Source organism: Musa acuminata, chromosome BXJ3-1, assembly GCF_036884655.1.
Source record: "Musa acuminata AAA Group cultivar baxijiao chromosome BXJ3-1, Cavendish_Baxijiao_AAA, whole genome shotgun sequence".
Taxonomy (NCBI): Eukaryota; Viridiplantae; Streptophyta; class Magnoliopsida; order Zingiberales; family Musaceae; genus Musa; species Musa acuminata.
The window spans coordinates 7,356,545-7,381,714 of NC_088349.1; the positions used below are offsets into that span (position 1 = coordinate 7,356,545).

A 25,170-nucleotide genomic window follows, 5' to 3' on the forward strand; every position below is an offset into this window, starting at 1 on the left:
TTCCGAACTTACCTTTGTTAAAAAGACAAAAAAGGAAAAAAGATCTTCGTTACACCTAAATCTCAAGAATCACACAGCACACTACGAGTTGACATCCTCAAATCGATTTTGCCTCAGAAATCAAATCTTTTTGCACCCAAAAAGACTTCCAATCCCTCTCCGGGAAACTTTAGGGGCCGTGCTTCGGCAAGCTCTGCAGCGTATCGGACCACCTCCCGGGCGAGTGGTCGCTGCTGTTGGACGACGCCACCACCTCCACCCTTGCTTCTCTGATCATCTGCAGCACCTCCTCCGTCGGCGGCCGTTTCTCCGCCTCGACTGCCACGCACGCGACTGCGATGTCCAGCAGCGCTGTGAGCTTCTCCTCGGACGGCCCGGGGTCCTCGCCGGAGTCGTTCTTCTCCCGCTTTCGCACGGAGCGGACCCACCTGGGGATGTCGGCGCCGCGCTCCTCCACCAGGTCGTGCATGGGGGTCTTCCCGGTGAGGAGTTCCAGGAGGAGCACGCCGAAGCTGTAGACGTCGGAGAGGGGGGTGAAGGCGGGGTTGGGGAGGCGGGACTCGGGGGCGCGGTAGAAGACGGCGGCAGCGGCGGAGGAGGAGGAGGAGGAGGAGGAGGGGGAGGGTGCGGAGAGGTCGTCGTGGGAGGCGGGGAGGAGGGAAGGGATGAGGCCGTAGTCGGTGAGGCAGGACTCGAAGTCGGGGCCGAGGAGGACGTTGGAGGGCTTGAGGTCGGCGTGGACGGTGGGCGGGTTAGTCTGGTGGAGGTAGAGGAGGCCGGCGGCGACGTCCTCCGCGATCTTCAAACACGACGTCCAATGAAGCGGCTTCCCGCTTCCGGAGGGCCGCGACCCTGCACGCAACCACATCACACAGCCCGCACGCATCACGTAGCAGCTCAAGGCAGAGTAGAACACTTGAGAAAAGCTGAAGCAGTACAAGCCATGTATCGGGGACCGACCACACCGACTCGTGCCCCAAAGAGAGAGAGAGAGAGAGGAGCTCCACTGACCATGGATGAGGGAGAAGAGGCTGCCGTTGGGAAAGTAGTCGTAGACGAGGAGGCGCTCATCCTTGGCATGGAAGTAGGCACGAAAGGGCACCAGGTTGGGGTGGTGCAGGCGGCCGAGCTCCTCCATCCGCCGTCGGAACTCCTCGGCGGGCGGGCGGGACGCGTCCTTGAGCCGCTTCACCGTCACGATGAACCCCGACTCCATCACCGCCTTATACGTACTCCCCACCGTTCCCCGCCCCAGCGTCTCCGCGGACGCCCGCAGCAGTTCCTCCAGGCTGTACATCTCCCCCGCGCCGCCGCAGAACACCAACTTCCCAACATCCTCCGCCTCCCACGAGAACCCGCCCTTCCCCCCTCCTCCGCCGTCGCTGCTGCCTTCTTCGAGGGGCTTGCTGCGGCCGCCTGATCCGTGTCCGATGGATCGGCTCTCGATTAATCTTCTTCTCTTTCTCTTGTATGCCAATAGCAATGCCACTGTCAAGCAAACTGATAAGAAGAACGCCCCGGCGACCGAACCGGCGACGATGCCGATGATCCTTCTAATGCTTTTCTTGTTGGTGCGAAGTAGACGCGGAGGGATGGCGTTTACTTGGTCAAAGGATGATTTTGGACTGACAGTGGGAGGCGGAAATATCAACTTCTGGGTGCAGGGGGCTCCGATTTGATCCCCGCATAGGTTGGGATTGTCGAGGAAAGAGGAGCGGTTGAAGCGAGAAAGGGAGCGGGTGGCGGGGATCTCACCAGAGAGGTTGTTGCCGGAGACATTGAGGTAGAGGAGACTGGGTTGGTCGAGCGCCGGGATCTCCCCCATAAGGCGGTTGTCTTGGAGCAGGAGCCCATGGAGCCGCGGTAGGCCGGCCAAGGACGTCGGAATGGGGCCGGAAAGGAGGTTGTGGGAGAGGACGATCACCTTTAGGCGGTGAAGAGAGGCTATGGTGACCGGGATCCGGCCGGAGAACTGATTGTCGCTAAGGAAGAGGGATTTGAGGTTGACGAGGGGGGAGAGGTCGGGAATGGCACCGGAAAGAGAATTGGCCTTGAAGCTGAGAACGCGAAGTTGGTCGAGAGGAGCGAGGAGTTCCTGAAGCAACGTCCCGGTGAGGTTAAGGAACTCGACCACGAGCTTGGTCACTCTACCATCAGGAGAGCACTGCTTCACCCCCTTCCACCCGCCGCAGAGCTCAGAGACTGCTTCTTGGCGCCACGGCAAGGAGTCGTGAGGATCAATGGAAGACTTCAAGGCCAAGAGCGCGTCGAAGTCGCCGGTTCTCAATTCGACGTCGGCGGAAGCGCGAAGGAACGAGGACGGCAAGCAGACGATGAGGAGGAAGAAGAGATAAAAATCATACCTGGGAGAAACAGGTCGCACTTCCATTGAGAGCGACAGTAGCAGAAGATCATATATAGCAAACGAGGGGTGGCAGAAGGTGCTTCAATGCGGCGTTCTGAAGGCCGCCATGGGAAGGGGGACGAGGATGGAGTCAAGTGTAACCCGGAGTCACACTGCTTCCCGAGTAAAGGCAAAGCTCCGGTCTTCGAGCTTCGAGCTTCCAGCTTCGAGAAGAATTGTATGAGTTCTCTCCAGGTGGTTGAAGACAGCGAATCCGTCGAGGTCTGTGCTTCACGTGAGTCAGCCACAGAGAGCATGACAACGTTTCATGTCTTGACCGCTGAAGAAGACGAAGAAAATTAAAACGAACATAATTGAGTTGAAGAAAGATGTCTAAGAAGGAGTTAAAAAGAGATCGGACGGAACTCAGAGGAGAGCGACAGATGGCGGGCGCTGTTGCAACCCTGAACAGAGCTCGCGCGTCTCTTTCTCTCTCTCTCTCTCTCTCTCACACGCACACACACACACGCACTCATGAAGCGAGTGTGAGAAGTTAATGCTCCCGCCAGTAGCAGCATACGGCGACATCAGTCGCTTTTAATGATCCCGAAAGCTTTCCAGCGCGCGCGCGAGGGACCCTCTCCGTGCTCGATCGATTTGATCATGGCGGTGGGTCCACAAGGGACCCACGTCCGGGTACGACTCGGGTGGAAATGGTCGGGGGTGGGGATTATTGACGCGATGGGTGTCGTCCGGAGCCATGTGGGTGTCGGATCTGCGCCTTCGATGTGGCTGTTCTTGACGCCTCGATTCCACATGGCCTTTGGGTCCCGCCACGTGTGCCTCCTGCACCCAGACCACCTGACCGTTTTCTCCGACCAGTGTATCCCTAGCCTTTGAGGGGTGATGTGGGCTCCAAGCGGTGTCCCGCCATGGTCACCTAACCCGTGAAACCCTCAGGGGTATTTTGGTGGCCGTACACAGTTAGTCGTTGGCGTCGTCGCTTACCGCAAGGACACGGGTCGCCATCGATGGGTCCCATCCAGCCCCTTGTTGCGCCTCCAATAGTCGAACGGAGCTGTCGGGCGGGTAACCCGCAAACGAGTCATTGCGTGTTTTCGTGCTACCATGGGAACGGTATCGCATGCACGAGACACCGAGAAATGTACGACGCGGTCGTCTCGGTGTTTCGACAGCGGTGAGATTGATATCGTTTTTGTCACTTGTAGCGTCCGTACGTACATTGGCTCCACGTGAATGTGATTCGATCACTGTATGGCGTTTGGCTGCGTCCCGTGCACTCCCTCCTATGTCATACGTATCTCGTGTGGCGGGAACTTTCAGGGGTCACGCAACCGGTTCTACGCGATGAGATGAAGCCAGCTGTCAACTCGGAGCCAATTAGATTTGGACGCGTGCATAAACCCTTCGATCGTATACGTACAATACACGATACATGAAGACCCCAACTGCATAAATGCCATTGCAAGAAACTCTTGGCCGAAGTTTACTGCATTTTCTGTGATCGTGATTTATTGGCTTGTAGAGAACCAAATTGATCGAGTCATTTCTCCATCAATAGTCACATTACCACGTGAATTCAACCTTGCGGTCAAACTCGGGTCGCCAATCCAGTTTCTCGTGCTAGTTTGTGTTCCGAGAGAGGACGACAAATACTGCGTCGCCTGAAACTAAGTATTATAAAAGCCATCGACATCTGATTGATAGGACAATTGATTGGTACCACCGAGGGTACTTAAATCCGACTCATCAAACTATCAACTCGATTAAATGAGAGTTGAACATGGGGTGATACAATATCTTGTATTAAAGATCATGTGTCCTCGTTAGCACAGTATAGTTAAGCATTCATCACTCGAATCTTTTTCTACATCTAATATTATATTAAAAGTAAACTTTTGATTAAAAATATTTAAAAATTGACTAAAAAAACTCATATTTTAAAAAATTCTTATGAAATATTTTTTTAATAATCATTTTACCTTTGGCCCCATTAGATTCGTCATCGCGTCTGTCTTGCATTTCCTCGTGCCACCTTTGTCGTGCAAATTCACGATCCTAACGTGAACAAGAAGGAGATGCAAGGCAAGGACTATCATCACCTCTATGAACCTACATCACCTCCTCTATCATCTCCCTTCATCTCTACATCGTCGGACTTGTAACCCTTGCATGAAGAATGAGAGGGCGACAGAGAAGATGAAAATATTGTCATTAACTTGATAAAAAATAAATGATATATTTTAAAATATTTAATCTCGACTTAATGATAATATCCATTGTGAAGTTAATTTGGTGTAAGATTGGTGGCACACAACTATTTCAGAAAATTTTAGACAAAAAGTTCTAATATATTTTTCTCAAATAACTTGATGAGTTTGAATTATAAATATAAAATATAAAAATTCAAGTTAATAGGAGTAGAACCAACCAGCTTTTTCATCAATTTTTTTTTTTCACTTTAACATTGGATTAAATCATAATGTTACTATAATCTTCATATCTAAGGGTTACATCAAGAAAGAGAAATATACCCATTTAGTCCATATAAGTTAATCCATAAACTAACGAATGAGATGAGTGAGTTATTAATTTCAAAAAGTCTAAAACCATTTGTCTAAAACATTTAGCATAAATTAATAATAATATATTTATTAAGTCTTTGTCACTCAACCCAAAAGAGTTTAATTAGATTATTTTGATCTCCCACACTTAATTATGGTGGCTCCATGTTATGTTGGGTCATTTGACATGTTCATGCACACATCAAATAGTAAATTGAATTTGATATCCATTATCACACGACTTAAATCATTATGAACGTTATTTTAGAAAATATCCATATTTTAGATTTGTTTCAATTAATACTTTTATTTTACTTTTTAAAAATAGTACTCTTAATTTATAAAACACCTAAATTATTCTTCAATTTTTTTAAATCTATCATAGCCTTTTGACTCATTATGATTTTATGACCATCACAATAAAGACATTACAAGATATATTTGAAAACACCATAAACGATCTAAAAGGAATCTGAATCAAATAAACTATAAATCTAAAAATATAGTATTATAATAATATATGAGTAATAATAATCAAAGAGATATAATAAATATCACTTATATTATTTTAATAGTATTTATAATATTTTTAGTATATAAATAAAATACTATAAATGTTATTAAAACACTGTAGACAACCCAAATAAAAATACTATAATAGTTAAAAACTAGTTAAAAATAAGTAAAAAAATTAACAAATTAATTTTTGAGGAGTATTTTAGGTATTTTCAAATTAATATGGGTTTTCTTTAAGGAAAATCACTCAATAAAAATTACAAACCTCAATTAAATATTATTATATTAATTAAACTGATAAATAAATCAAAGCATAAAGGTTGAACACAAGAATCCGCAACTCGCGTCCCTCGCCCAGGCGGGCCATCGACACGCGATAGAATGCCGTGCGATGCGCTGTGCTCTCCACCACCGTCGGATCCACCGCCCATATCGGATTGGCCTTTTCCTCTTTTGCCTCCTCCTTTCTATATCGCGCTTCGAAAATAAACCGTTTCTCGCTCTCCCTCCTCTCCCTGGATTCCGCCACCCTCGTGTTCGATCCCGGCGAGTAAGGTCCGCTCGCCGAACACTATTAGCCCCCGCCGAGGCAACGCCTTATGGCCTCCTCGTCGGCCTTTCTTGCGCTCCGGAGCGCCTCCGATTGGTGGGATGAGGTGAACAACTCCAGCCTGTGGCAGGATCGGATCTTCCACGCCCTCTCCCTTCTCTTTGGACTCATCTCCGTCGTCGCCCTCGTAATCTCCCTCTCCCCATCTCTCGATCCCGTTTCTTGAATCTCTCTTTCAGGATTCTGAGCGCTAGGGTTTCGATCTACTAGCATTATCTTGTTGTGATTCCTGGAGTATTAGGGTTCGCCAGAACGAGAGATTCGACTGATTCAAGGAGTGCGTATTTGCTTGTTGTCGTTGTCGTCAATACTCATCTATCACATGTGTTGCAGATTCAATTGGTTAGGATCGAATGTAGAGTACCCGAGTTTGGCTGGACGACGCAGAAGGTCTTCCACTTCTTGAACTTCCTCGTGAATGGGGGTTCGTAATGCTTTTTTTCCGGTCTTTGTTTGTCTAGTACGCTTCATCTTGTTGTACTCATTGACTGCTGCCGCTCGATGACGTTATGACTCTTGCTATTTGTAGTTCGGTCTCTCGTCTTTGTGTTTCGTAGGGGCATCCAGAAAATAAACCCCGTGGTGTGCTTCATGCCCCTTTTTGGCTTTCAGGAAGCTCTACATGATGGTTCTTAAACTGTTCTAATGGCATTTATTCGGGTTTCAGATAATTCAACATATTCTACTGGATTTGCCTGGTCTTGCATTCTTTACTACATATGCTCTGCTGGTTTTATTTTGGGCTGAAATCTATTATCAGGTAAGCTTTCTGAATATCTAATCTCAGTTGCTTGCAGGTTGCCTGATTTGTGCTTATTTATTTATTTTAATGGTATTATGCAGGCACGTTCTGTGTCTACTGATGGGCTTAGGCCAAGCTTCTACACAATTAATGCGGTGGTCTATGTTATTCAGGTAATGGCAGTTAGTACTTTTTCTTAAAATGAACGTTGTCATTCCTTGCATGTTTTTTCTGTTTTTCTTGCGATAGAAAAGGATTTATACATTCCTTTCTGTTTATTGTCATGTTAAACCGAAGCTTGCTCTGAATTGTCCCTTATGAAAATATGTGGTGGATTTTAGGTTTTATCATATCAACATGAAATGCATGAGTAGTTTCTTACAAATTATGGAAACCTAAACATTTAAGAAGCATGTAGTGAAAGACAACAAAGTAGTAAGTCTTTAAACTACCGAACAGTATAGTTTGCATGTGGCTTTGGTCTGTCATAACCTATGGCAGATTTAATGGAACTGATTTATTGTATGTCACATCCTATATGGAACTTGATTTGGAGTTATGGGTGATATTTTTTGACTTTGCCAATAACATTCTTAGGTTTTGTTGCATGGAAAATAGAAGAGGTACTAGGTGCCAAGTAAGCATGGTTACCTACTTTTGTCCGCTTTGTTTATAGTAAAGAAAGTGTAATTGTTAAAATAAATAAAGGTACTATGTCCTCACTTGAGCTGTATACTCTAAAAGTCTCTTACATTCTCACACTTCACACAAATTGAAGGTCCTGCTACTCTATCCATGTGATACCAAGCAGGTCATTGTTGTAGACAATCTTCGACGTAGCTCAGTTTGAATTAAGACAGAGTGATAAAATTTTGATGAGAAATGTTGGATGACGGGGAAGAAGAGGGGCATAGTGTGGAATAAAAAAAAGCTCAACAGTTTAGGTGTGACTTAAAAGAACCCCATATCATAATAAAGTATGTATCTTGAGATATCATGCCAATTAAATGTGAGTTTGGATTGGTCTGATCATATACGAGCCTTGACTCATGGGTAAAAGCAGTTCCTCTTATTGCAAATAGCTCCATCTTTTGTTAGTGTAGACATTGTATTGAAGAACAACTAGGAAGAACACATGGAAGATCATAGGAGATCATGGATCCATATATGTCTTGTTCCATGGTTTCTAGCAAGTTTTCAAATATTTGTTGATGGTCGGAGCGGTACATGTCAACATCCCAGTGCTTGATATGGGTCAGGACTAGTCAGTACCCTTAGATCAGAGACGTCGTTGGCGAAGGAGGCGACAATGAAGGAGGATGTAGGTGTCACGATCTAACTCAAAATACTTAAGTTGAACTTTGCAGTAGTACCATTAGACCCCTATAAACTGATCTTGGTCTTAGCCCACTTTTGATATGGGACTATACCAGGGTGTTACAGTAGATGCAGAGGCAAGGGTAGAGAGAGATGGTTGACAACTTTACAGTTATTGACCAATGAAGAGGGGAGAACGCTTGTGTTAAAAAAGAGAGAAAAACTTAATTTATTCTTAAATTTTATGCCGGTCTTATTTCAATTAGGCTCTCCGACAAGGTTAGTGTACCGGACGGTTTACACTATCCCGAATTGGATTGAGCAATGTTGCTAGATCCATGTACCAGTCATGGCTTGGACTAAGAACCAACCCATAATGATCAGGATAATAACCTTGATTCCTAGGCTGTTTGTGAGTTACTGAGATGTGTATGGCACATATATCTTCCAATACTTGCATATGACTAACCTTTTGCACATGAATTTGTCTATCAATACATAATCTAATGTAGAATACAATATTTTATGGAATGAACTGACACTAAATAAAATTCCAGTTTTAATTATTCGAGCATCACAAACCTTAGATGTTGATAGTGAAACCTTAAAACAAATGCTGGCCATGTAAAAGTTAAGAGATCAAAGAGATATCAAATTTGTAATCCTTGAAGCATTTCAAGCCAGAATGATCAGCAAAGAAATAAGATATACTGTTTTAAGTGAAAGCAATTGGAAAAAAAAGGGGAGCTGGTGAACATCTTGTATGCATATCAACAGGGCTGCAGGAAGAATAGAAAAAAATAAGAGATACAAATATTTTTAAAGATTTGATCATATTAAGGTTCTAATAAAGAAAAATGGATGGAAAAGTCTCATCAAGGGCTGCTGCAGAGAGGTACTCATACAAGAGTCACACAAGTGTGCTATCAGATCAGTATATAAATCTTTGTAGGAGATTCATGATTTTTTCAATCATTGCAAGAGAGTCATGGATATCATAATGGAATTTGAGCAAGAGGATATGGGTCTCATATGGTAGTAGAAAGAAAGAACAAAAAGGTCAGAGAAGTAGTGGTGTTGAGCGGCACAGTTGCAGTAGAAGGGAGGGAAGGAAGAAAAAAGAGAGGGACATAGAGGAGACAAGAGGGAGCTTTTCTGCTTTTCAATCTGTGTGGCTTTTTCACCACCTGACAAGGGAAATCAGCTGGGTGACTTGGTTGTGGACCTTAATCTTTGCTGCTTTATTGGTGATTGGATCATCTTATTTGATTTTATGGAACTTGTTTTCCACTAGCTTGGTCTATTGTCATTAATCTCATGTAGCTTAGTGTCCAATCAACAAACCATATTATGTCTGCAACTGCAAATCCACAAAAAATTAGAAAAGCTGCTTATCTGATAATTTAAAGTTGTCAGGTTATCAGTTAACTCGAGGTGCTAGATTAGAATTAATTAGAAATACAAGATTCTAATCCATTTACATGAAAACTTCTCCCTTGATTTCTCTGAATACTGAATGAACTTAAACATTTGACAAAAGATAAAAGATATGAAAAATAAAAATAAGTCTGCACTGCCCAATATATATTACTGTATTGCTGACAAATTAACAATGTAAGTTATTTGCAACATGTTTTCTTACTTGGCTAATGTCATTATTATCCTCGACATTGCTTAAAGCTAGGAATTTTTTTCAGACTCTGTTTACCTTGATAGATCTCGCTCCTTTGTCTATGTCAATTCTATTCATGTATGAAGAATGAGTGAGTTGGGCTGATTGCTATCAGATGAAAGGCCTGCATTTCCTTTTTAGTAATCGTATGATATCTGTTTAACATGATAGTTGGTTATCCTAAGATCATTTGCTAGCATAATTTCTGCTATATAACATCTGTCTTTTCTATATCTTCTGGAAATTATTCTTCATCATCACATTGCATAATGTATGGATTTCTTCAGAATAAAAGAAACCACCCCCTCCACCCCACTAAAACAATGTTTTAAGCAACACTAGAAAGGTAATTGTGACTTTAGGTGTTAAGACTTTTGGCATAGCAGGCCTCCCTCTCCCTCTAGGAAGCCCACACGACATGCTATTAGCTCAGTGGTTGAGCACGTCCCTGATAATTGCCTCATTGTGCATGGGCTGTGAGGGCTCTCAGCCACATGGATAGTTCAATATGCTCATCAGTGCCTGACCTCATAAACCAAGCTCTACACTTGCATCAAGCTCTACGCTCACATCTACCTTTGGAAAAATAAAGGCTAATAACCTGCCTTTCTACTCCTTATATAGGAGAAAAAAGACATCATCCAAGATGCCCTTTTCATCTTTTCTTTTGGCCATTTTAAATCAGATGAGTCTGAGTAAAACTGGTTGGCTAACATACATGAGATTATCTTCTGTGCGTAACACTATGTAGAAGTTAGGTATTAATACATCAGATTAGTTCAATATTGTTTTTAAATTGTTGGCAGATCTCTCTTTGGTTAGTTTTGTGGTGGAAGCCAGTTCAAGCTATGATCATTTTATCCAAGTTATTCTTTGCAGGTTTGGTTCCCCATAATCTAACTTATGTTTCATAATCTATTGTACTTGGAACAAAATATTATTTGTTTCATAAAATCTTTAATTCTTATGGACATTTTATGGCAGGTGTCTCATTCTTTGCTGCCCTTGGTTTTCTTTTATATGGAGGGAGGTGAGTTATCTCATATGCGCTTATATACCAATATTTCCTTAAAGATCATATTTAAATTTTATGTGTACCTTTGTTTGTTTTTTTAGGTAATATGTTGCAAGGATTAAGTTTCAGTAAAAAAAAAGTTTCAGTAAATTACACTATCTTGCTGGTGTCCACAATGGTGAATGCCATTGGCATATCCTTTTGGACACCATGCAATCACACATGGAGACACAGATAGAGTAGGAAAGTGGAGAGGGGAGGAAATGGGGAAAGCAGAAAAGCAAAAAAAGGGGAGAGTGGGTACTTTGCATCTTGATGGATGAAAGTTGATTGCCTCCAGCTTTTCTCAAATAACCAGGTCATTCAATGCGGCGTTAGGTTTTAAACTTGAGCATTTGCAGTCTTGCATCACCTAATAATTATTGATTAGCTTTCCTGTTTTGTCTGTACCAATTCCCAGTTAATGGGCAAATATAAGAAATCGGCAACAGCAGCAGGTCTAAATTAAGGTTAAACAAAAAATAAAAATTCCATTCTGAAAGATGTTACCTCCAAGCATTGGCTTTGTTCCTTCTTTGTGAAAATTTTTTTTTCTAATACTCAATATGGGCCATGTTAGACATGAAATTGGAGGATTAAATCTCAAAACTGTACTTAACCTGGTTGAGTTTGGTTGCTAGCTCTACCGTGTATGCAGCCTGACCTGACACAAAAAATGCTTACTCATCCCACAAAGAAGACTTATGCTACATGATATTAGAAACAGACAATATGATTTTTTCCAAGAGTCGTAACTTTGATGTTGCCTTTATAGATGAAACTATGGAGGATTGTATTGATCAGGAAAGCTGATGAGTAGGCTATAAATATTCACATACGATTCGTTGGATTGAAAAATTTGATGATTCTTAACAAAAATATAAGCTCTCTCCCTCTGTGTTTTATTGATATTTTTGTAATTCATAGGCTTTTCTTAATGTTGAAGCGCTTCCCTGTTGAATCAAAAGGGCGACGTAAGAAGTTACAGGAGGTATCTATGAACTTTTCTACTCTTCACTTGTCAGCATATTTGCCTATATTGATTGCTTTTTTTCCCCTTGCACAGGTTGGCTATGTTACGACCATATGTTTCCTATGTTTCTTGTTGAGATGCATTATGGTAAGCATGAGAATACTTATTATCTAGCTAGGTTAATATTATATCTGTTAAATATTTGATTTGTTTTGTGTTAGCATTTTAATCATTGAATTACAGATTTGCTTCAACACTTTTGACAAAGCTGCAGACCTTGATGTTCTGGATCATCCAATTCTGAACTTCATATACTACCTGGTATGGTCCATATTTTGCAGTTCTTGGATTTAAAATAACTTGAGCTGCTTTATTTTTTCTACTTTCAGTTCATCTACATAAATTAGGGTAGTCGACTGTCTGCATTTCACCTGTATGGTTAAAAGCTGCTCCTTTTAGGGCCTATATTTCACTTATAAAAAGATTATGTGTAGCATAATAGGTGCTTCCTTTGTAATATAAGCTAGGGTCTTTCTTTCTCTAGTTAGTTTTCGTTAGTCTTAATGTTATAGATTTCCAATAATTAAGAACAAAATTAGTCGGGGCCACTTTAAGTCTCATTTGTTCTCTTGAAATGGTATCAAGCTAGTTTTCATTTTAGCCTTAATATGTTATGGGTTTCCAAGAAATAAGAACAAAATCAGCAAGGACCACTGCAAGTCTCATTTGTTGTTCTCTTGAAATGGGTTTTCTGAAGAAATTTTTTTACTGAATCTGAGATGGTTATTATTAGTTTTATGTCTAGATGCAAATGTATGTCACATTCATTCAGTGACTTGTGGGTTTCTTTTGCTTTTGCAGTTTGTTGAAATTTTGCCCTCAGCTCTAGTACTTTTCATCTTAAGGAAATTACCGCCTAAACGTGGGATCACTCAATACCATCCAATCCATTGACTTGGGGTTCCTACTTTTGTTGTTGATGAACTCACCATAAACCAATTAGTCTGCGAAGCCATTTCATGCTGAAGTTTACAGGGAAGAAATCAAGAAAACTGGCATCCCGTGATGATGGTATAACTACTCCCAGAATAGATCTGCTTTATGGGGTTTGTAGGAATATAATGATTTGTTTTGAAGTCCAATAGCAATGTAAATATCTGCACGATAGTTCATTGTTTAGTTTATCCTGCTTACTAATTCTGTTACTCTGGTTGTCATGTGATGTTCTATGGACACTCTCAAACTACTTGCTACCATCATATAAGCGATTACTTTAGTAACATGGTAATTATTTAGTGAAGATCGATACATCTGTCACACTCTTGATACTTAAGTATCTACATTTGAATTAGTTTATCTTTTTATCAATTGTATTCCTAAACTATTGTACTTCTTTTCCAAGCTTTGATCTTTTCATTTGCTAATAGGCCTTTTTCTAGATCAACATGTTCAGGTACCATGAAGTTGAACACCAGAATGACAATTCTGTCTCCATGAAACTATGATAATACATTATGGTGGTCAGGATCTTTGAAATTTTCTGATGTCAGGGAAAATCCAAGAATCCCAGCTAAATGTTTAGATTCTTGGACCAGGTTTTGACGAACCATTACCAAACGTCAGGCAACACCGAACACTCTTTGCTTTAACTATCGATCTTTTGGTAGTGTCCTTGTGACTAATTATTGCTATCAAAATTGAAATAAATGAGTGCTTCACACGAGGAACACTTTATTTTGCCAGCAAATCATGTTTCTGCATAACTCACGTCCTAAAACACGGAAGAAGCATAAAATGTTTCGCATACCTTTTCTGCTGCTGATGTTTGAGCTCGTTGGAGCGAGGAATGCGTGTTTCTTCTCCTGAGTTGGGTGGGTCTCCTACATTAACCGCCTCTCCATAAACTAACAGTCTCTCTGAGTGTTGAATGTTAGGTCGAGCTTGGTGACCATTTCTCTCGAAGTTGTAGATGATAGATGTGTTCATCAATAACGCTCCCGGTGTTGACAAACCATAACACGTTACGACATTGACATGTTACAGCTCTCTTCGTTGAAAGCACCACTGGTATAATGATTGTCACTATCTATTAATCTGATAGTGCCGATCTCGCTATCTTTACAGGTTAATATTAAGCACATAAATAAGTTTCAAGTTTTTTAGATTTATAAATATTTTAATGTCAAACTTTTTTTTCGGTAAGAATATTGTCAGATCCATTCGAGATTGGAGCACGGTCAGATCAATGAATCAGATCCTGCGACATGATGCAGGTCCATGTTGGTGATTCGGTTTGATTCAGTTGATCGTTGACCGTATCACTTGTCATTCAACCAACTCAAGTTCTAATTTTGACTTCGACTAGGCCAATTCAGATTCGGATCTCGCATCTGTGATCCGGGTCCACAATGTTTCGACAAAAACCAGCGGAACCCAACTGACCCGACAAGCCCCCGTCACGTGACCTCCACCACTGGAGAAGCCACCAATGAGATGCCGCCTTATCCTTGATGCCATATTACACTTTAGATCCAACGGTCAGGCGGATCCACCTCATTAGCCCAAGTCCAAACCAGCCTTGCCTTAGCTTAACACAAAGGTCACGTTCTATTTAATTTCCGAAACACCACTCTCTCTCGGCGCTAGTCGCTGTTCAGTAATATTAAGTGATCTACAGCCTCTTTATAGAGAGAGATTGTTATTGTGGTTTATCAGGGACCTATAAAAGGGGAAAGAAACTAGAAACTCCTTTCTCTCTCTCTCTCTCTCTCTTCGCCTTCTCTCTCTCTCTCTTTCTCTCGCTCGCGCAGCCGCAGGAGCTTTCGCCTTTCTTTCCCCCAAAAGGTGAGATTCCCCCATGCCAAGCCCTGGGGCTGATTTCACGCCTATAAATTGAGATCACATACTCTTCTCCTCGGATCTGCCAAGATTTGCTATCTCAATCGTTGTCTCTCACGCCCCGACCCGTTCCTGAGATCTTAAATTTTCTCTGTCCTGTGCCCTAAGCTTCGGATTTACCTTTCTGCATCTCGTATCTGGATCTGCGACCACGAGGTTGTGATCGATCGTTATCCCTTATTTCCTGCTGAGAAGAGCTTGAGAAGTTCGGAGATGGAATCTGACGGCGGGCATGAGGCAATCCAGCCGGTGACTGCGGAGGAGGAGGCGCTGAAGCGGAACACGGACTGTGTCTACTTCTTGGCGTCACCGTTGACCTGCAAGAAGGTGGATTTCCTTTTCTTCTTGGCTTTTCCTTTGCTTTTAGCTCTTAATGGTGGTAAAGTTGCAGTCTTTTCGCTTCAGCCTTGTCTTCTTTTATTTTCTTTGGCCTGATATGTGTAATCCTCGTGTGGGTTTGCTATGAATCCTGGCCGGTGGTTGGTCTTGGTGATGTGAAAACATGAAGCTGAAGTTGGTTGCTAAAAGTTAAGGTTTGAAGCGCATTTAATTCAATTTATAGTCATGTGATGATAGCGAGATTAAAAACTTTTCGTAGACAACCAACAAATTATGGGAAAAATATATAGTTTGTTGTGCTTGTCCCCGTGAAAGGTGTCAACGATAGGACAACCTGTTTTGCCTTGAACTTTTTTCAGCTTGGAGAGGTTAGTAATGTGTTGCCTATTTTCCCTACAGTATCATCGATGAGGTTGCCTGTCAGTGAGAATTACAGTCTGACTGGCAGATTGGAAGGTCACCTTAGTTACATCTTACGAATAGTTTGATAAGTAGTTGCTCTTGTTATGTGGTATACCTTAGCATCAGTCAAACCAATTATGGGAATTTCACTTCATTATGCAAAAATACATATTGATCAAACTAATGAAAAGTCAGTCGTTCACATATTAGATATTTTATCTGGACTCAGTTGACATAGTATGTTCCATACTGTTAATTATTTATGTTTTATGGGTCACTTTGGAACATATCGTGCTGGTGAACCTCAATTCTGATAGAGGGTTGAGGCAACGCTGAAGATTATGATAAGCTGAAATTGTCAAAGAATAGTGTATAAGTCCATCCACCCTTGAGAGTGACTCCCCGAGTTTCTCAGGGGCAAGGCCCATGTGGTTTCAGGTTTGATTTGTGACAAAGAATATGTATTCATTGTTTTTAGTATATTTTGCACATGACACCTTGCAGAGACCATTTGGTCTTGGGCAGGGAAATGAGAAATTATTTGACGGGGACCAGCATACGCTAATCTTATTGAGGGCAATCAACTTAAATTGACTTATGCAAGGAACCTGTATAAACATTACTCTAATATCTTTTGAACTAGTCATTTAAATCTCTTATACAATCAAACATTTTGAATAAACTTTTGTGGTCTTGGGATGGGACCATGTCAACCCATTAGTACTTTTTGTTTTATTATGCCATGTGTTATAATTTTGGCATATGTTGCATGTTTAAATCACTTTGACCACTTTATCTATCTACTTTGTCTTTCTCTCAGTCAGAGTGGGATCATTTATCAAAGTTCCATGAAATTTTTTCATTATTGAATCTTGTGGAGTGTTCTTAAGTTTTTCTTTGCATTAGAGGAACCTTTTTTTATTCTTTCTGTCAGGTAGAACTCTTAAGTATGACCCTGACATTTGCTGATAAATGACAATCTCATTTTAACTCAGTGAATATTTATTACTGAGGTATAGGATTCAATCTCTTAATCTGTGCATTCCCTATCTAAATATGTTTTTCCTTGACAAAACCCACGTATATGTCCTTTGTTAATTATTATCTGTAATTATATTGATAGAAATTTTTTTATGACTGTTGCTTATTTTTCAGTGGATTTGTATGTATCAGACTTGTGCTTTACTTTTTTTTTGTGAATTATCACACATTCATATCAATTTGATAATCATCTTTGAACAAAAAATAACAGATGTTTTCATCATTCAGGGGGGTGAGTGTGAATATCGTCATAGTGAGGGTGCCAGAATTAACCCCAGAGATTGCTGGTATTGGTTAAATGGTAACTGCCTGAATCCAAAATGTTCATTTCGCCATCCGGTAAGTCAGTTGTACAGTTTCATTTGTTATGTAGTATATATCTGCATGAGTTCATCAAAATGCTTGAAAGGACACTTTAATTTACGATGGTGTGTAAATGACCCCTTGGTAGTTCTTTTCATGTCAAAGCAAACTTTTTGCTTATATCGAATATGCCTTTTCAGTTTGAAAGTATGAAATGTTGTAAAATTATAAAATTGTTGATTGTGGGCTTCCAAATGAGATTAGAACCTGTTAGAAGCAAAGGAATTTAAAGGACCAGAAAAGCCCATTTAAGAAATCTTTTAGAACATAAGTGATCATTCTATATTTAGTTAATCTAGGAAAATCCTGATTGCTGAGACCAAGGAAATTGCCTGTGAGTTGCACCCTCTTTCCTTCACTTCTGTTGAGGGGAATTACACACTGACTTTTACAACCTATATCAATACTGCACTGCCATTACTCATCTTAAATAACGAATGAAAGTGCACATCCATTGATTGCCTGTGGTCTTTGTGCTTTTCTGTTTTTTTTCTTTTCATTTGCTATCATAGTCAATGGGGTTCTTATTGCTGTTGGTTTTTCAGCCACTTGATTCCTGTTTTACAATGCCGGCTCCAGTGACTACCTCTAGACCAATTCCACCTCAAACTGCAGCAACATCAAACCCTGCTGCACGTTCTCCTCCTGGTAACATCAATAAACAGATTCCTGGTAATGTTGGTAAACAAGGTGTTCCCTGCTACTACTTTCAATGGGGGCAGTGTTTGAAAGGTGAAAGGTGTCCTTTCATGCATGGGCCACAGGCATCTAGCAGTGCTGTTTCCCAGCACAATGCAACAACTTCTGCATATCTTGCTGAATCACCACAAACAAGTAAGAAGGGTACACAACAGAGCACTAGTTTGCAATGGAATGTTGCTGAACTAGATAAATCAAGGGTGGCTGTTAACATGCCAGTTGAAATGCCACCTGCTACAACAAAAAATGTTACCAAAGCTGAGAATGTTATTAACAATGAACCATCAGCAAACAAATTATTGTCACCGTATTCATTGAATGATGAGCCTTCCTTACTGCCACAGATGACTCTTTCTGTTGGCAGTGGCTATACTCTAAGCCAGCCATGGAGTCATCAGGTGCAGCCTTGGCATGAGAAACCCGAGAATGTTAGGGATACTGATGAGTTCTTGCGGGAACATTCTCCTGGTTTTGATGTGCTTGTGGAAGATGATAGTAGTCACCCTGATTACTTCCACAATGAAGATAACTTTAGAAGGGTGTCAGCTCATGATGGACAGAAACTTGAACCTGAAGATGATTACGACAACCACCACAGGCATTACGAACCTTTGACCAAGTTTGACAGGGATCGATACAATGCCATAGGCAAAGATGACAACTATGAAAATTGTGGCTTGGAACCAAAGACATTTGATAGGAACTTGGGCAAACCATCATCACTTGAAAGAAGAGTGCGTGACAATGAAAAAAAACTTGATGAGGCAGATGGCTCGGATTTGCGCCATCAGCTACTTAAACAAAGAAGGCTTACCGGTTCAGGGTCTACTGAAAGTCCTCATGGTCGTCATGAGCACCACCGGAGGGATGACCGCCACGCTGAGGAGAGGGGTTATGGCCGTCATTCTAGAGATCAAAGACAATTGCCTGTAAAGAGTTCCATAAGCACTCGTCTGCAAGGTAGAATTACATTCCCTGGAAGATCTTCAATTGAAAGGGCCAGTGATTTGCACTTGGAGAAAGAGAGAGGCAGGAGACCTCGAGGAAGATTGTCACCAACAAGACAAATAACTTACCAGCTGAGACATCCGGAAAGAATAAGACAGCAACAAAGCGAGGATTTTAACAAAGATACAAGGAATACTAGAAACAAGCCAACCAGAAGAGATGACACTAACTCTCTAGATTTTGTTGGTCCAAAATCTCTTGCAGAGCTGAAAGGTGCAAAGATCACTGGGAGTTCTGATGTGCAGTCGATCACAAGTACAGTTGCTAATACCAAACTGAACAAAGAGAATTCTGGAAAAGTAGAGGGGCTTCAGGAATCAGAAAATTCTCCATCATTTGAAGGTCCAAAACCACTGAATGCCATTCTGAAGAGGAAACGGGAGTCAGCCTATGTGGATAGTGAAATTTCTACTTGCCCATATGAAAACAACATTGGTGGTGGAGAATCTGCTATCAATAGTTCTGCACAGGCAGCAGTTGTAAATTTGCCACCAGTTGCTTTACCGGAAGTAGAAAAGGAAGGCAACTATAGAATTGATCACGACGAGACACACGAGGTTAAAGCAGTTGAAGAGGAAGTGCAGGAGGAAGAAGAGGAGGGTCTGATCCCTCCAGAAGACAAGGAGCTAAATTACAACGATCAGTCATCCGCCAAAGCTGGTGCTGTTGAAGCTGAAGATGGCATGGATTTGGAAAATGTGGAAGATGAAGAGCTGGAAAATTATGATCAGAGAGATGAAGACTTCGAGTATGAAGCAGGGGGGGCAGAAGATGGCGAGAACACATTCCAGGATGATGAAGACGAGTTTGATGATGAGGACGACTTTGCAAGAAAGGTCAGTGTCATGTTATCCTGAAAGCAAAGGTAATGGTAATCGGTTTTGCTTGCCGGTTCTTGAAGAACCTCAACCACCTCCAATCTAAGTAATCTACAAATGTCTTGGAAGATATTGATGGCGTTCACATATTTTATAAGCTCACAGCGGCAACTCCTTAGGTTCAAATTTGATGAGAAGGGGCCAAGAGGGAAGTTGAGAAATTTCAGAAGACATTATTTAGAGGATTTCGACTTTGCTTTCTTCCTGATTTCCTAATTATGGGTTCTTCAGAACCCAGTTTGTATCATATGCCGTGCACCAAATGGATCGGTAATGAATCACCCTAGTGGGGTATCTTACAGCTTATCAAATCTGATCTATTCTCTTATGGTACTGCACCCTGGAGAGCTTCATGGAATCCAAACCGGAATATACTCTACTAGAAAATCATGTTGAAGACGAGAAACTATCATGAGAAATCTCAAACCATGTTTCGGTTACCTACATCATCAATCCTTACAAGCAGGTTTGTTCAGTTGGGATGAAGAAACTTATTGCATTAATCGTTTCTCCGTGCTCTGTTCCTTTTTATATTGAACTACAAACGTCTTTATATATACACATTTCAAGCATAAAAGTGTTCTGATTTGAATTGCCAAGTTTAGTGGAGCATTAATTTTAATTTGAGCTTTAAATGACTGCGTCAATTATAATCTTAACTATTTAATCCCTTCAGAGGTTGCATGCACAAGTCTTATATTGGAACAAAAAGACCGTAGGTTGGTTTCGCAGGATGTTCTGAGAGCGTTTGTGAGTTCTTCAAGAAACCTTTATTTGCTAGAGGATTGTGTTCTTTCCTTCGATTCCAGCCATTTACTAAAAGCCAAATGATACGATTTCCTTCGGGAATATATGCATATTTTTAATATGTATTTAGAAAAAAAAAAAGAGTAGTGAATATGTATTCAGTGTTGTTTGATGAAATTATAATTTGATAAATTTATCATTTTTAATATTTTAATATTTATTAAAAATAAACATATTTTTTTTATTTAAAATTAAAAAAAATAAATAAAATAAGATATATAATAAATAAAAATATAATCGTATAAATTAATATTTTAAAATAAGTAAATAAAATTTATCTTTTAGAAGGCATATATTATATTAATTTTTTACTAAATAATATTGACAATGTTATAATTTTAGATACTGTCATAAGTTACTTTGAAACCTTAAAAAAATATATTAATATTTCATAAATATTATAAATATTATAAATATCAACTCATATTTAAAATATGTATCGATTTTTATAATATTTTTTTTAAATTTCAATGAGGCTTGTGTTCTTTTTTTTAGGCTCACGGTATTATTTTATCACAAATGATCTCAAAAATATAATAATACCATCCACAAGTACTTTTAACTAACTTAACTAACGGTATTGGTTTATCGAAAATGATATCGAGAATGTAATAATACCATCCACAAGTACTTTCAACAATCAAGGCGTGGATAGCATAAATTGCATCCACGACAGGAAGAGACACGCCTGGATGTCTTCCTATGCCTTTCGCATCTTTGAAGTGCAGATTAGCCATTCTGATTATCGCAGTTCAGATGTGTATCAAAACTTTGGTAGCTAAAAGAGAATAATTTTAAAACACTTTAATGGCAAATATATATATATATATTTCTATAAGTGAGTTGACGAAGATAGATGTCAAACCCAAAACCTTGAGATAAATAAACTATTAACGTCAAATTCTTTACAAAGTAAGTTAGTTATCATCTTCAAATATATATGTATTTCAATGCCATGTAATCACAACGATTATTTTGACAATTTGTAAATAAGGAACTCAGTAAAAAAATATCACAGGCATTCCATAGTTATTTAGCTACAGATAGGGAATATGTCATCTAATAAACATCTGATTTGCTTATGAACATCAGATTCAATTATCCAACTCTTACAAGGTATTAGGAGATAACTGTATTGATAGATTCTGTCCAACAGATCCTACAGAGTCTCAAAAGGTTTTAAGTTCTAATTATTACCCATAGGATAGATAAGTCACTAACATCAATCTAAATAAGCTGCACCCCGAAAGTGTTCAATCCGTTCACTGCACGTATGAAACTATTCAAATTTCTTAATCAGTGAGAGATCATGCAGCATTTTCTCGATCGCATCATCTTCAAGCATCCGCCCTTTGCTCTGAGTTAAAAAGGACATTTATGGAAATGATAATCAGTTGCAAAATATCGTCAAACTCTACAACCAAAATTAGATCGTGAAGAAGTGAAGGTAAGGAAATATCAAGAGCTACAAATTACTGCAAACAAATCATAAACAGAAAAATAGCATGATGATGTGCTATTTGTTGTCACAATAATTCCAAAGAATGGGCACACGATGGGTCCATTCATGACTTGAATGTTCTATAACAGCAACTAATCAAGGAATGGATATAGGACAATAACTTGAGTGTTAGTACTTGAAAGCAACTTCCCTTGATTATCTTCAATCAAAATTCAGGTCATTTTGTATTCAGACAAACTGACAAAGTCAGTCTTGCATGTCAAAACTGTCTCCAACCAATCACTTTTATGTTTGAAAAATTATGCAAATGTTTTGTTGAACTGCAACAATCTCATTAATTACATTGATTCTACCCACTGATCCAAAAGCAGGGGAATGTATGATCCTTTTCGCATAAGTTCTATCCAACAATTCAAAGATGGAATGTGTGTATATGATCCCTACATCATCATCAAAAAAGCTACCCCATGAAAGTGGTTTGTATCATGTATCTAAGGTGACTAAATGGGGGACACTGGAGGCTGGCCCATGGCATTTTTGGAGAAAATTATGGGTCCTGACGTCATGACTGTTGAAGCATGTAAACAGGGTGATGCGAATACAAATTTCAATTGTTGAAACTGCACTTATGGGCTAACAAGAGAGGAAAACAGTAAGCATCGTTGGAGTTCCTCTATTTGAAGATTTTGTATAGTGCTCAAAGAGAAAGGCTATTGAATAGTGACAGTTTCTAAGAAGTTTATAAAGTTTCTAGAGGAGAAAACAAGAAATCACTAAAAAAGGAATCAGAAGTCCTTGTTTCTCACTTTGCTAAGGAACTGCAGCAAGGTTTGGTTTCTCTTCTCAAAAGATACAGAGAACTACCTTTCACCAAAGGAAAACAAGTGATTCAATTAATGATACCCTCATACCTCTAATTGTGATGGCTATAGCAGAATGTACAGCAAAGCTGATTGTTACTATGTCACAGAATAATCTTAAACAGGACAATGAGGAGAACATTAATACTTCCAGGGGTGCAGTGATCAAGCACATGCAGCACAGAATGAAGAAGCTAACAAATACATAAACACATGAGGAAATAAAGGGAAAAGGACTATTGCAAGCTGAAGTCAGTAATGATGTTAATGATGAAAATATGATCTTGACTGAATTACATAAAACGAACAATAAAGGCAACAATAAGAAAAGGTGGAGGACAGGCCTGCCTTGTCAGCAAACTGTTGCAGTGTGGAGCATGGAATAAGCATTTGATTGGAGTAATTATTTCGATGAAATAACTATAGATTATTAATTGATATCTCCAGCATGTCATGTTTCAGAAGGTTCATAATGATTACTTTAGATCAGAACTCTCCAAGATAAAACTTGTGACAAGGAACCTCCATGAGAGAGAAAGATGGTAAAGCTGAAGAACTGCTCATGGTAGGGCACATTCTTACCTTGATAGATGGGACAATTGCAATAGCTTCTTCAACAGTTTCAGGACAGAGATTTCCAAGCACACAAAGCTGCAAATACCAAGCAAAAATTAACAAATGATGAAAATGTTATCCAGATGATTCTGGCATGCTTCAGCCAACAACTAAGTAGGTCCATACCTCAAATTCAGCCAACTTATATCTGCTTAACACTCTGATAATTCAGTCAAGGGGTAGCAGTACTGATTTTCAAGATAAACAAATTACAAGAAGATGCAATAAATTAAGATATTGAACCAAACATTTACAAGTAAAGTGGCTCAAATTCTAACATCTCATGCACCAATGCTAGCTTAAAAAACTATCTAGATCTTTCCATTATTGAGTGTACAGATTCAAGGATACTCTCGGACTTGTCTCACTGCATCAGGGTTCTTGTAGCGGCTAAAGCGCTTCACATACTGCATTGACTTTTCAAACACCCTAAATTATGGAAATGCAACTAAAATGTCACTATTAAAAAGCGAATACCAAAGCATGCATGGGAAAAGGGAAGTGAAAAAGACATAATAATATAAGTAACAAAAACACTCACTGGGATATCTGGTTTGTAGGATCATCTGATGTCTGTTGAAGCTGGTCATATTTATGGTCCAGAATACGTGCAACTTCACAGTTCATCAAACACTTTGCCTTCAAAAATTCTGGAATGTTGCAGAAATAATAACAGTAACATCCATTGACCAGTAAAATAATTTACCAAGCAAGAAAACGTATGAAAGTTAAAATAACTAATTCTTAATGATGATATTAAACAAGGTAATGCAAAAATATATTCGGATGAGTTCTAACACACAATACATACAGCTCATTTTCCTCCTAAAAGCATACAATCACAAACAACAGATTGAATTTTTAAATAAATCATTAACATATTATTCCTAGTGTCTCAACATTAAACCTTTCGCCTTATCTAATAAGTTAATCTACCTCTTTTTCCAAGTGCAGCATGTGAGTATCCTCAGGGATATGTAAGTTACTAATCAAAAGGGGAAGATAATGTTTAAAAGCTTTACAATTAATCTATCAACACAAAGATCAGGGTTGGAATCTCTAGCACCCTTGACATACATATGGGCGAAATTGGATCAGCAAAAGCAAGACGCCATAAAAAGGACTTCTCTCTGTTCAAAAGCTCATGATTATGAGGAACATGCATATAGCCAACAAATGGCAGGTCATGGAAGTCTCATCCGTGCTTACAAAACTCAAGGGAAACATTCTACAACCATAAGTTAGTCGATCAAAGATTTGCAGAAAATCTACAATAGAGAATATCAAAGGTAAACCAACACAATTGGATGGACGCGCGAGATATATCACCATCGACGGATGTCACAGGTGCGATATAACATCCCCAACAGGAACTAGCAGATGAAAAGGTGGATATGAGGAATCGCTCACCTTCGCCGATCTTTAGTTCGGCGGCGTTCTCTTCCTCCTCCCCAGACATGTTCGCCCGGCAAAGAAACTTGAAAGATTCCTGGAGAGCAAATAAACATCGGAAACGCAATCGATGATTGCTAGGTCGGAAAAGAAACAGATTCTACCCGAAGGAGGTTCAATGGCTCGCAACAAGAGACACACAAACAGAGAGAGAGAGAGAGAGAGAGAGAGAGGCTCACAGGAGGCGGAGACGAGGGAACGAAAGGTGGGCGTCGACGGAGTGGATCGACTTCTCTGCGCGCAAGTGAAACCCTCGACGTAGGGTCGTCAAATACAAAGAAATAAGTTTCATATCAATTTCCCGAAAAGTCCTTTTTCGGAGTATTTGTTCTCATTTATGACCTCTTTCTTCCTTCGTGTCCTGTAAATTATAATTATATATATATATATATATATATATATATATATATATATATATATATATATAAAGCCATTACATCAAGTGGGGAAATGAAGAAGATTATGAAAAAATGATTAAAGGGGTATGCCCTGCTGCCAATTTATTTGAATGGAAATGATGTACTTTTTTTTTA

At 40.0% G+C, this 25,170-nt stretch overlaps 4 protein-coding genes across 5 annotated transcripts; 2 read left to right on the forward strand and 2 right to left on the reverse strand.

The window, feature by feature from the left end:
- LOC103982793 (inactive leucine-rich repeat receptor-like serine/threonine-protein kinase At1g60630) lies at positions 1-2,777 on the reverse strand. The gene is made up of 2 exons (XM_018824187.2): positions 1,012-2,777; positions 1-852 (listed from the first exon to the last, which is right to left on the reverse strand). Exons 1-2 carry the CDS (start codon positions 2,387-2,389, stop codon positions 170-172), a joined length of 2,061 nt encoding a protein of 686 aa, XP_018679732.2. The 5' UTR covers positions 2,390-2,777; the 3' UTR covers positions 1-169.
- Positions 2,778-5,844: 3,067 nt separating this feature from the next.
- Positions 5,845-13,018, forward strand: LOC135628594 (tobamovirus multiplication protein 3-like). 2 transcript variants are annotated; one of them, XM_065135341.1, is made up of 11 exons: positions 5,845-6,182; positions 6,389-6,479; positions 6,585-6,637; positions 6,723-6,815; positions 6,899-6,970; positions 10,593-10,665; positions 10,771-10,816; positions 11,768-11,831; positions 11,907-11,960; positions 12,057-12,134; positions 12,675-13,018. In XM_065135341.1, exons 1-11 carry the CDS (start codon positions 6,045-6,047, stop codon positions 12,765-12,767), a joined length of 855 nt encoding a protein of 284 aa, XP_064991413.1. In that variant the 5' UTR covers positions 5,845-6,044; the 3' UTR covers positions 12,768-13,018. The 2 variants fall into 2 exon arrangements, with proteins under 2 accessions (XP_064991413.1, XP_064991414.1); XM_065135342.1 differs by lacking the exon at positions 12,675-13,018 and having other exon boundaries at positions 5,918-6,182; positions 12,035-12,134.
- A 1,514-nt stretch (positions 13,019-14,532) lies between these two features.
- LOC135629427 (zinc finger CCCH domain-containing protein 32-like) lies at positions 14,533-19,769 on the forward strand. Its single transcript, XM_065136754.1, has 4 exons — positions 14,533-14,657; positions 14,820-15,038; positions 16,722-16,832; positions 17,402-19,769. The coding sequence occupies exons 2-4, from the start codon at positions 14,925-14,927 to the stop codon at positions 19,418-19,420; spliced, it is 2,244 nt and encodes a 747-aa protein (XP_064992826.1). The 5' UTR covers positions 14,533-14,657; positions 14,820-14,924; the 3' UTR covers positions 19,421-19,769.
- A 1,523-nt stretch (positions 19,770-21,292) lies between these two features.
- Positions 21,293-24,970, reverse strand: LOC135628873 (DNA-directed RNA polymerase II subunit 4). Its single transcript, XM_065135817.1, has 7 exons — positions 24,817-24,970; positions 24,596-24,674; positions 23,727-23,835; positions 23,537-23,614; positions 23,312-23,345; positions 23,153-23,221; positions 21,293-21,605 (listed from the first exon to the last, which is right to left on the reverse strand). Exons 2-7 carry the CDS (start codon positions 24,642-24,644, stop codon positions 21,528-21,530), a joined length of 417 nt encoding a protein of 138 aa, XP_064991889.1. The 5' UTR covers positions 24,645-24,674; positions 24,817-24,970; the 3' UTR covers positions 21,293-21,527.
- Between the last annotated feature and the right edge of the window lie 200 nt (positions 24,971-25,170).

Excerpts from the sequence above, each read along its gene's own strand:
- LOC103982793 (XM_018824187.2), bottom strand. The coding sequence starts at position 2,389 with ATGGAAGTGCGACCTGTTTCTCCCAGGTATGATTTTTATCTCTTCTTC. Across the intron at positions 853-1,011 it reads CCTCTTCTCCCTCATCCATG|GGTCGCGGCCCTCCGGAAGC; the intron begins GTCAGTGGAGCT and ends GGTTGCGTGCAG.
- LOC135628594 (XM_065135341.1), top strand. The coding sequence starts at position 6,045 with ATGGCCTCCTCGTCGGCCTTTCTTGCGCTCCGGAGCGCCTCCGATTGG. Across the intron at positions 6,480-6,584 it reads GAACTTCCTCGTGAATGGGG|TTCGGTCTCTCGTCTTTGTG; the intron begins GTTCGTAATGCT and ends TGCTATTTGTAG. Across the intron at positions 6,638-6,722 it reads TCCAGAAAATAAACCCCGTG|ATAATTCAACATATTCTACT; the intron begins GTGTGCTTCATG and ends TTCGGGTTTCAG.
- LOC135629427 (XM_065136754.1), top strand. The coding sequence starts at position 14,925 with ATGGAATCTGACGGCGGGCATGAGGCAATCCAGCCGGTGACTGCGGAG. Across the intron at positions 15,039-16,721 it reads CACCGTTGACCTGCAAGAAG|GGGGGTGAGTGTGAATATCG; the intron begins GTGGATTTCCTT and ends TTCATCATTCAG. Across the intron at positions 16,833-17,401 it reads AATGTTCATTTCGCCATCCG|CCACTTGATTCCTGTTTTAC; the intron begins GTAAGTCAGTTG and ends TTGGTTTTTCAG.
- LOC135628873 (XM_065135817.1), bottom strand. The coding sequence starts at position 24,644 with ATGTCTGGGGAGGAGGAAGAGAACGCCGCCGAACTAAAGATCGGCGAA. Across the intron at positions 23,836-24,595 it reads CGAACTAAAGATCGGCGAAG|AATTTTTGAAGGCAAAGTGT; the intron begins GTGAGCGATTCC and ends GCAACATTCCAG. Across the intron at positions 21,606-23,152 it reads CAATTGTCCCATCTATCAAG|AGCAAAGGGCGGATGCTTGA; the intron begins GTAAGAATGTGC and ends TTTTTAACTCAG.